This window comes from Gekko japonicus, unplaced genomic scaffold (genome assembly GCF_001447785.1).
Source record: "Gekko japonicus isolate JY-2015 unplaced genomic scaffold, Gekko_japonicus_V1.1 scaffold2269, whole genome shotgun sequence".
Classification (NCBI taxonomy): Eukaryota; Metazoa; Chordata; class Lepidosauria; order Squamata; family Gekkonidae; genus Gekko; species Gekko japonicus.
In genome coordinates this window covers 261,695-272,672 of record NW_015170959.1, presented here as the reverse complement: position 1 = coordinate 272,672, position 10,978 = coordinate 261,695, and the positions used below count along the sequence as shown (strand labels likewise).

General features: G+C 43.8%; 1 protein-coding gene across 1 annotated transcript in view; it reads right to left on the bottom strand.

Moving 5' to 3' along the window:
- Nucleotides 1-7,937, bottom strand: part of LOC107116902 (peptidyl-prolyl cis-trans isomerase FKBP4-like) — a gene marked incomplete at its 3' end in the record, with an annotated part of 26,432 nt that extends 18,495 nt beyond the window's left edge. Inside the window, exons 1-2 of the mRNA XM_015418926.1 lie at nt 7,917-7,937; nt 6,455-6,599 (exon numbers count right to left, since the gene is read on the bottom strand). Coding sequence (XP_015274412.1) covers nt 6,455-6,599; nt 7,917-7,937 — 166 coding nt within the window. The remainder of the gene's footprint in view (nt 1-6,454; nt 6,600-7,916) is intronic.
- Between the last annotated feature and the right edge of the window lie 3,041 nt (nt 7,938-10,978).

Below are 10,978 nucleotides of genomic sequence, written 5' to 3'. Positions count from 1 at the left end.
GATGGTTTATCCCATGGTGCTTTAGCTGCCTGTAACAGGACCATGGACATGGGTAGTGCTATAGCCGTCGATGTATCTAGTTGCACCACATCGAAAACAGCATCTGTAACCTGTGGTTGTGGTTGTACGACGGAAAGGCCAAGGGAGTGGGCCATTCTTTTAACAAGGTCTCCGTAGGAAGTTAAGTTTTCAGATGGAGATATAGGTTGGTCATCGGCTACTGCCTGGTTCGGGGAAGGCTGGTACATCTGAAACCCCCGTATCCGAATCCTAATCTGCAGAGTCAGAGGAATCGGGCTCTGGTAATTGTACTGGAGTGGTTTTGATCTGACTGGTTGGATCCGTTGATGGTGGGATAGGGGGACTGGGAGGACGATGTTGATCTGGTCGATGTCGAGGAGGATTTTCAGATGCATGATCTGGAGGCCGGGAAAGAGACGCTGATGGTGTCAGCCTCGATCTACGGGGTGACCGTGATCTGTGAGCAGAGTAACGATCCCAATCCAAGTAACCTGCTGGAGTCCACCATGGCTGAAATGAAACACAGAATGCAGAGATTTTAGATTCTTTGGAAGTTTAACATCCACAGCCACCTCGTTGATCACCCTACGTACTTTAAACGGACCAATGAATTTCCATCCCAGTTTTCGACTCGGTCGCAGCATCTTGATGTTCTTAGTGGACACATATACATAATCTCCAGGCCGCAGAGCCCAACCCGCCACCATACCTCTATCGGCCTGTTTCTTATATGCAGCTTTAGCTGTATTTAATGTTTCGCACAATAACAGCCAAGCGTGTTTGGAGGGATCTGTCAATGCCGACCTGCATCGATATCGGTGCGGAACTCCAAGACTGTCGACGTCGATGACTGAGCAGAGGGAGAATGATCCGTGCCCAGGGAACGACTGAGGATCTCGACATTATCGATGTCGGAGAAAGGACGCATGTCGACCAGCGTGTCGTGGTCTAGCTGGTGTATTGGAGAGTCCATCAGCTGGATGGTCAATATCGGTGGAGCGACTGGAGCTTCCGAAGCCGATACTGTCGTTGTAATGGGGGGCACCTTAGGGGCATTACCCCGGTGCAGGACCCGCGACTTTTCCCGCCTTCAACGCCTTTAGGGCCTTAGAGGAACCCTTTTTGGCGGACTTGTGCTCTTTACCCGATTTCTCCTTTTTCTTTTTCACGGGAGTGGATGCGGAAGACTGCGCCGTCAGTACCGGACGTTTCGATATCGACTGGACGATGTTGGACGAGGATTTCGAAGCCAGAGCCATTGATGTTGATGGTATCACTGGTACTTCTGGATCTTTTTACTCGGTGGTAGATCTGTGATAAAATCCATGGAAATGACCTCCCACGGTTTGGAGGGGGTCGGGAGGAGTTGCAACAGTCCCGGAGGTCCCCCAACTTGGCACAATACCTGCAGGACTCCGGTCGGTGCCTCTCACCAAGACAAAAAATACAAAGAGTGTGGCCATCCGGAGTGAGCTTACTGCCGCACCCCTTACAACGTTTGAAAAAAACCCCTCCTTTTCTCCATAAAATAAAATGGAGAAGAAAAAGAGGTGAGGGGGGCTCCCCGAAGGCCAAATTGAGGTAAGACGAAAAACTTTCCCCTCAAAACTAAATAGTCTTCTTTTTAAAGAAAAAACGAAGAAGTAGCGAAAACCCCTCCCGCAATGAGTTCAGCATGGGCGTCTTGAGGGCGGTTGTGGGAGGGGAGCTGGGCTGGTCAGCTGCGAGGGGTGGAGGCTGAGACGAGTCGCAGGGCGTGTTCGCAGCTTGTCTGCGTGTGGTGACCACTCCCCCCAGCTGGGCGTGGGTGAAAATGGAGTCCACGATGACGTCCTGTGAAAATCCATTAGAGCTTGCTACAATACCGATTGATCCAGCGCAGGCGCACTGTATCCCATGGGTGTGAAACATAGAGACCACGTCAAAGATCCCTCTTATATCCTGACACACCTTCACAGTGGAACACGTGGCCGGGATCTCCAACACACTCTAGTACTGGCTGGGCAGCAAAGTCATAAAGGAGGTAGAATGGACTTCGTCGTCCTACATTTTCTGAATGGGGGCACAGCACTTTAGCATGCCTCTCATGGACTGGTTCCAATGGCAGAAAACAGACGGATGCAAAGAATCATGGCTTGGTTTTAGTCCATGAAGGCAAGAAGGGATAGATGTCCTAGTTCAAGACTGAACATGAGACCTGGTATTTGATTTAAGTTCCAAGAAAGATCAGACAACTAAAAGCAGAAGCAATTCACCATAATAGATCAGGAGGTCATGGTTTCCAGATCTGATGGTAAGGTCAGGAAAACTGCAATTTCAGATTTTCTTTAGGCAGCTGAAACCAGAAAAGGGAGGATATTCAAGGTATTTATCTATGAGCAAAGATTAAAATGTAATAAACACCAACAGCCTCTTGTCCAAAGAAATATTTCTAAATTGTTATAAACTGACCATATTTCAACATTGTCTCAAGTTTCATCAGATTGCCTACTTCTGTCTGTCAAATTGCAGATTGTGAAACCTAGGCAACTAGTTCATCTAACAGAATTTCCAGACTTTATGATAACAGAGCGTTACTTTTCCTAGTTTATGGATTACAGAGGGAACAACTACTCTATCATGTGTTACCACAAGTGGCCTGTCTCGATATTGGGGGAAATTAGCTGTGAGACAGAGGAGGCCAGAAGGGTACAAGGGATCGCACACTTATATATACCAAGGTCTAGTTCAGTATGAAGACTACAGATTTAAAGAGTATTTGATAGATTTATTCGAAAATATCCCTGCATACAATCACACTAAGCAATCAAAATATAGTGCGGAGTTTCGAGCTGGGATGCCATCAATACATTGACGACACCCAGCTATGCCTGTTGATGGGTGACAAGCCAGATACCATCCCAAGGAATCTTGCCAAGGATTTGGAGGCTGTGGTGAGATGCTTAAAACTGAGTCGACTGAATCTGAATCCAGGAAAAAGAGGTTCTGTAGCTGTATAGGGGGAAGTTTCGATTGGGTTGCCAGCTCCCGACTCGAGGGTGTGCCTCTAGCACCGGCACAGACCATCAGGAGCCTGGGCGTGACTCTGGATTCTTCCTTGTCTATGGAAGCCCAGGTTGCGAAGGTTGCCAACCTGGCACTTTCCCAACTCCACCAGGTCAGGCAGCTGGCTCCCTACCTGTCTCGCCCTGACCTAGCCACAGTAATTCCATGCAATGGTTACCTCCAGGCTGGACTACTGTAATTCGCTCTATGCGGGACTGCCCCTGCGCCTGACCCAGAAGCTTCAAATGGTCCAAAATGCAGCTGCACGGTTCCTTACAGGGACTCCTGCATTGGCTTCCAGTGGAGCACCGGTTCAGGCTCAAGGAAATAAGAACTTGCTCGTGGTCCCCGGCCCGAGAGAGGTCCGGCTGTCCTTTTCAGCCCTGGCCCCTGCCTGGTGGAACGCTCTGCCAGAAGACATCCATGCCCTGTAGGAACTGCTGCCTTTCCGCAGGGCATGTAAGGCAGAGATGTTCCGCCGGGCTTTCAGCTGATGACAGCAATGGGACTTCTTCTGGCACTGGCATGTGGTTCCTCATTCCTCATAGCCCCTCCCTTCAGGGAGACTAGGGAGTCAGGACTTTCCACCATCTTAAGTACTGTTTATGATTGTTTTTACTTATTGTTATTTATTGGATTGTTTTAATGTAAGGTAAAGGTTCCCTTGCTCGAAAGCTAGTCAAATCCAACTCTTGGAGATTTTAAAAGGGCTGATTTGTAAACCTCTAGATAATTTGGTGATAAGAAGTCATCAGCATGAATTTGTCCTTAATAGATCTTGCTAGACTAGTCTCATTTCCTTTTTTTAAAATCATGTGACAGGTTTGGTAGACTGTGGGGATGTCATGGATAATGTATATTTGGGTTTTAATAAGGCATTTGATAAGAAAGCACTGGGGTCAGATAATCACACCCGAAGTGGTAGTCAATTGCTCCTTGTCTGATTGGACAGCAGTATCTAGTGTGGTGCCACAGGGCTTAGTTTTGGGGCACAGAGCTTTTTAATGTTCTCATCAATAATTCAGATGAGGATGTGAAAGGACTACTCTTTAAATTCTCAGACGACATCAAAATTTGGTGGGATAATGAACACTCCGGAAGATAGAGATAAAATATAATCAGACTTGGATACACTGGAAAAATGGGCAGATGCAAACAAAATTCAATGTACGTAATAAGAAATAAATGTAAGGTTTTGCATCTGGGTATATCTGGTAGTAAAAGTGTTATGTATGCATACCAGATGGGGGATACTCTTTTGGGGAATAGTTTGTGTGAACAGGATCTTGAGGTTTTGGTGGACTGCAAACTGAGTATGAGTAATACAGTATGAGTGTAATACAGCAGCAAAGAAGACAAATTTGATCTGAGGGTGTACCAACATATGCATCGCATCTAGGAGAGAAGATGCACTGGTCAGACCCCATCTCAAGTACTGTGTCCAGTTCTGGAGGCCTTTTTACAGAAAGGACATAGAAACTTTATAGAGTAGAACCAGAGGAGAGTAACAAGGATGATTAGGGGTTTGGAGACTAAGCCTTATGAAGAAAGGTTGCAGGAACTGGGAACGTTTAACCTGGAGAAGAGGAGATTGAGGGGGATATGATTACTCTTTTAAGTATTTGAAGGGCTATAATTTACAAGAAGGCAGAGCGCTATTTCAGCAGGTAGTGGAGTATAAGACTTGTAATAATAGGTTTAAATTATGGGTGAGTTGATATCAGCAGCAGATTAGGAAAAACTTTTTTAACAATAAGGGCAGTTCAGTGTTGGAATCGGTTGCCCAGGGATGTTGTGGGTTCTCGCTCCTTAGAGCTTTTAAGCAGAGATTAGATGATTATCTGTCAGGGAGGCTTTAAGTCAGGGGTGTCGAACTCATTTGTTACGAGGGCTGGGCCATGTGTGTCATAAAATGTAATGCCAGGTAGTGGAAATACAGACTTTAAAGGACACAAACACAAAGATTCTTTTTTACTTAAAATAAAAATATGCTAAAAACATTAGCACTCTTGCAATATTTTGTTTATTTAACAGCATCTGATAGCTGACACCTCTTGCTCTGAATTATTGTATCAAAATGTCTGTGCTGCTGCAATCTTGAGTACGCTGTTCAAGTGTATATGCGTAGGCTGCAAACCTACTTTTGATTTATTGACATTCACCACAGAAATCTCATGCTCAGAGTTCTGAGTCTAGGACCCAGGTTAAAACATGAAATGTCTGAGCGTTTGAGAGTGCCTGGCAAAGCAAGCTATGATGCAGCAGCAGAACTGGAAGCAGATGGCCAGTTCCCCTGCGGGCCTGATAGAAGCCCGCATGTTTGACACCCCTGCTTTAAGTCATCCTGCATGGTGCTGTGTTTCAACTGATTCTATTACGTTTTCCACCTTTAGGTATTTTTTCCTACCTCTCAGATGGCAAAAACTAAAATATGTGCACTACAGCAGCAACTGTTTGCAATTCTCTGAAAATATATTTGCAATTTCTCTTATAGAAAATTCATAAATGTGCCAAACAGTGCAATTTGATATGCTAAATTATAAATATTATACATGACATGCTAAATTATAAATGATGCATTTTATCAGTATAATAAATTTTAGTTCAACAGTAAAGTAAGTATTACATGTATCTCATTTTCGCCCGTGAAACTGGGGGAAAACCTTTTCCCTCATGGCTTCAAAAATTTCCACAATTTTTAATCTCTAGGTAAGGCAAGATGCTATAGGGCCTTTTATATTGTAGCATGTTATTTAAGAACTCCCTCTCCTCACATCTGCCCGTACACAAGGTATTCTATTTACCCTAGGCTTTGGCCATGAGGTGGTTATAGTGTGTCTACTTACATCCCTTGATTGCTACCTAAGAATTATGGTAACTGATCTTCAGGGGCTTTTTAGCCCATTTGGGAGGGGGGTAGAAATGGAATTAATAAATAAAATAAATATTGTTTTATCAATTGTTTTATCGATTGTTAGACTGTGATATTTATTTTATACTGCTGGGGGAGGGGGAGGTGTTCCCTGCTTCAAATGGCAGCATTCCTCTCCCCTCTCCAAATGCTCTTCCTCTCCCAGAATTCTAGATTTGTTTTCATGTCGGTCAATGTACATCTGTGTTGGGGAGGATATGAATGAGGGGGGAAAGATAACGAGGAAAGGGTTAAGCAAATATACTTTTACAGTTATACTGAAAATACCCAATACAGCAGTTCACAGACTATATGATAGCAGTTCAATATTAAAGACAGCTATCAGAATAGCCAGAGTCTACGGAAGTTTGGCACAAGCAGCAACCGCGCTGCAGGTTATGAAAGAGGCTATTGTTTAATATGTAATAAGTATTTCTGAACCAAACACTATTGCGTACCAGAAACAGAACACATTACCTTTTCCAAAATCAAACGAGAACTTGTCCTTTCTGTCCCGGCTTGAGTCAAACTGTGTGCTGTCCAGAAGCCAACCAGTATAGTGGACTGTCACTTTATCACCTATCATGGGAGATTCTGTTCCTACACCTTCCTTCTTGACAATCTGTGGAATGAAACATTGAAATTTCATGTAATTTCATTATTTAAAAGCCCAAACTACCAAAAGAGGAAAAGCCCAGTTAAATTACAAAGAAGGGGAAGTAATTTTTCATTTTCTCTTGCAATGCTACCTGGAGAAGTAATGCTTTTATTAGTTTTTATTCATTCAAAAGCTACATGTGGTATTGTCATTTTTCTCGAAGAGAAATCCCAGCCCACATTCCTACACTATCAGCCGAGAGACCCAACAAAGCACCCAGAAGCTTAAAATAAAATTAAAAATACTGCCACCATTTACAGTGTCAGATACTCTGGGCCTCTTTTTACTATATTCCTAAAGATGGAGAAAAAAATTGAGCATTTGATAGCTCTTCACCAAAACAGCCCAGGGAAAGGACTTGGTATGCTTAACCAAAGTGTGGATGTAGCTAAAGAGCGCTCTTTCACAGGCACAATGCTATGGTCAAAGAATAAGGTATTTTAAAAGAAAAACCAGAAATTCAAATGGAATTTAAAAGGACAGTAAGGAAAACCATCAGAAAGTGGCAAAAATGAAAGAGGAATAGTAAAAAAAAAAATTTTTTTTGAAGAAGCAAAACAACAGCTACTACTAATTTTGCTATCTGACTAGCAAACAGGTTTCTGATCAAAGCTGCAAAAAGGACTTTGGAACAACTTGACCAAAACTAGAACCCAATTAAAATAAGTTATACAAATCAAAAATTTCTATAGCTAAAGTTCATTCAAGAAATTTTCTTTCTTTCTTTCTTTTTTAGAGTTTGTGGATTCCTTCCAGTCCAGTTTAAGCAGATGTCCATTCTGACTGTTTTCCATGGAGTTTAAGTGCTGAACTAATTTATCAAAAAAAAAACAAACCCACCCTCCTCTGCAATATCCTGCAGCTATCTAGTCCAGACTGAGCCTAGCATTATGTGAAGGCCTGGAAAAAATGGAAATTTTATTAAAAACAGTCCTATGAAACTCTTTCCTTTTTGCTCTTTCCCCCTCTTGGACATACAGGTGGTTTTGCATGCGTCAATGAAGCTGATGGCAATACGGTTAACAAGTTTAGACGCTGTCAAGAGGCTAAACTCCCAGCAGTCTCTCTCATGGTGGAAAGGTCACAACCGAGACACCATGAGAACCACAGTGCATGCCGACACCCTTTTCTGTTGCTTGCCAAGTGTTTATAAAGTGGGTGGGGCTGCATAGGACTTTTATTCAGCAAGGCTTCTGATTAGCTGTACAGATGTTTTTAATGTTGCTTCAGCACCAGCTGCCACCACAGCACAAGGATCCTGCACTGAGCTATTGAAGTTACTGGCGAAGCACTGGCAGCCATTTTCTGGCAGCCATTTTCTGGCTGGCTCCGCCTCCTGCAGCAGCCATTTTGTTGCTGTGCTCACTGTGCTGTGTCAGAATTCCAAATTTGCCTGCTGGCTCAAAAAGACTAAGATGCTGCCACGCCCTTCAGGAATCAACAGCCACATCAGCAAGAGAATGAACAGTTTCAATGGGGATGAGGGCAGAGGAATCCTTGAAGGGCAGCTACTGGGCGGCAGCAGCATCAGTGGAAGCTGCCACTGGCAGAAAGTCTTTCACAGCCAACAGCAATGCCACTTCAGCTAACAATGGTTAGTACAGTGCAGAAGGTGGTAATGGTAAACCACTTCTAGTCATATCATACCTTGAAAATGCTATGAGATAACCCCACAGGGGGGGGGGGGGGGGGAAATAGCACTCAATCAGAGACTGTGGAAGAACGGAGGATGAGTAGTGTTATTCTTAATGACACAGCTGGATTAAAGCCAAAAGGATGTTCAGTTGTTAATGTGAATGGCTGCAAAATGAAAGTCAAAAGCTCTTTGACATATATAATAGGAACCTGGAACCTGAAACGTGAGAAGTATGACTCAAGGTAAGCTCAAGATCATAAAACCAGAAATTGATCATTTAAATACTGCAATAAACCAAAGTGGACTTGATTAGGACATTCTCTCTCAGAAAATTACAAAGTGTTTTACTCAAGAAATGACAAAACACAGAAGTTCTAATAGTGAAGCGAGATGTAGCACAAGTGGCCAGTGGCTACAATGCAAAGTCTGACCAAATAATATCGAACTTCATGGAAAGCCTATTGACATAACTATTATTCAGTTTCAATCCCAACTTCCTGTTGTTCAGTCGCACAGTCGAGTTGGACTCTTTGCGACCCCATTACACCAGGCCATCCTGTCTTCCGTTGTGCTCCGGAGTTTGCTTAATTTCGTGTTCGTTGCATCGATAACACTGTCTAACAATCTCATCCTTTGCCGTCCCCTTCTTCTTTGACCTTCAATCTTTCCCAGCACCAGGGTCTTCTCCAGTGAGTGCTCTCTTCTCATTGGGTGGCCAAAGTATTTGAGCTTCAACTTCAGTATCTGACCTTCCAGGGAACAGTCAGGGTTGATTTCTTTTAGGATTGACTGATTTGATCTCCTTGCAGTCCAAGGGACTCTCAAGAGTCTTCTCCAGCACCATAATTCAAAAGAATCTATTCTTTGGCACTCGGCCTTCCTTATAGTCCAACTCTCATAGCCATACCTAACTACTGGGAATACCATTGCTTTGACCATACAGACTTTTGTTGGCAAGGTGATCACTCCCAACTACATATGCTGAAAAGAAATTGAAAGCTTTTCTACAGGTGTCCAGGAGAAATAGATCACACACCGAAACAAGATGTGCTGATAATCACAGGTGACAGAATAGCTTCCAATTGGCAAAGGGACCTGACAAAGATGTATTTTATCTCCCCATCTCTCTAGATGCAGAACATTATCAGAAAAGCTGCATTAGGTTTAGATGAAGGTAAAGTGAAAACTGGTGAAAGGAACAGTAACAATTTGAGATATGCAGATGACATCACATTAACTGGCACAAATAGGAAAGACCTGAAACAACTACGGATGAAGGTTAAAGCAAAAAGCACCACAGCAGCATTACAGCTGTACATCAAGGAGATAAAAGTACTGAGTGACTACTGGGGAATGAAACAACTTTAAGGCTGATGATGGAAACTGAAATTGTTCAAGATTCTCTATTCCTTCATCATCAACCAAAAGGGAGACTACAACCAAGAAATTAGCAGGAGATTAAGATTGGGAAGGGCAGCCATGAAGGAACTAGAAAAGATCTTTAAGTGTAAGGATGTGTTGCTGGTGATCAAGATAATTCATTCTATAGTACTCCCCATTACTATTTATGGATGTGAAAATTGGACAAAGAAGAAAGAAGACAAGAAAGTTAATTCATTTGAAATGTGGTGCTGGAGGAGAATTTTGTAGATACTGTGGACTGCCAAAAAGAAAAATAAGTGGGTTCTAGATCAAATGAAGTCTGAACTGTCCCTGGAAGCTAAAATGTCCAAACTGAGGTTATCCTATTTTGGTAACAAAAAGACAAGAGTCACTGAAAAAGACAATAACACTAGAGAAAGTGAAAGGCAGCGGGGAACAAGGAAGACCAAAGATGAGATGGACTGACTTAATGAAGAAAGCCACAGGCCTCAGTTTGCAAGTCCTAAGCAAGCCTGGACATTCCGGAGGTTATTAATTCATAAATTTGCCATAAGTTGGAAGCAACTTGACAGCATTTAACACACACAAGCACACACACACACTGTCACGGCAGGACCAGGGGGCGTGACGTAAGTAAGCCAAAGTCCAGGAACAGTCCGAGGTCAAGCCGAGCAAATCAGGTAGCAAGGTTCAAACAGGTTTAAATCACAGTCCAGAAGCAGGGTCAGACATACCAAGGTTTCAAGTCCATAAATCACGATACCAGAGGAGTCAGAGATGAACGAAGGTCAACGAAGCCGAGGGTCAAAAGCCGAGGATCAAGCCGATAAGAATTCCACAAGGTCTGGAGCAGAGATGCAAGGATTCAGGTCCTGACAAACAACATTTGCCAGCACAAATGACTGCTGGCAACAGACTTGCAGATATACAGTGCTAGCTAATCAACTCATTAGCTAGCCGGGAGCAAGGTCAGGATCCTGTCAATAGTCAGGGCTGAGAGATCTTCTGGCACGCATGCGTGCATTCTGCCTTCGCTCTCTCAGCTGCTGTCTCCTTACATTCCGGAGCCTGGTTACAGGTGGGGGCGAGTCTGATGAACTACTGGGCTGCAGCAGAGACTGATCCCTTGCAGGTGTTCCCTGGGAGGCTCTATCCTCCTCACCACTTAGATAGCTTTCAGCTACAGGATCCAGTCTTTGCCTTTCTGCTGCAGTACTGTCCTCAGGAGCCTGTAAGTCCACAGGCTCCTGGCTGGCAGGTGCCTCCTCAGGGGCATCAGCAAGGGCAGGCATGGCATCAGCAGGGGCAGGCATGACACTATCGC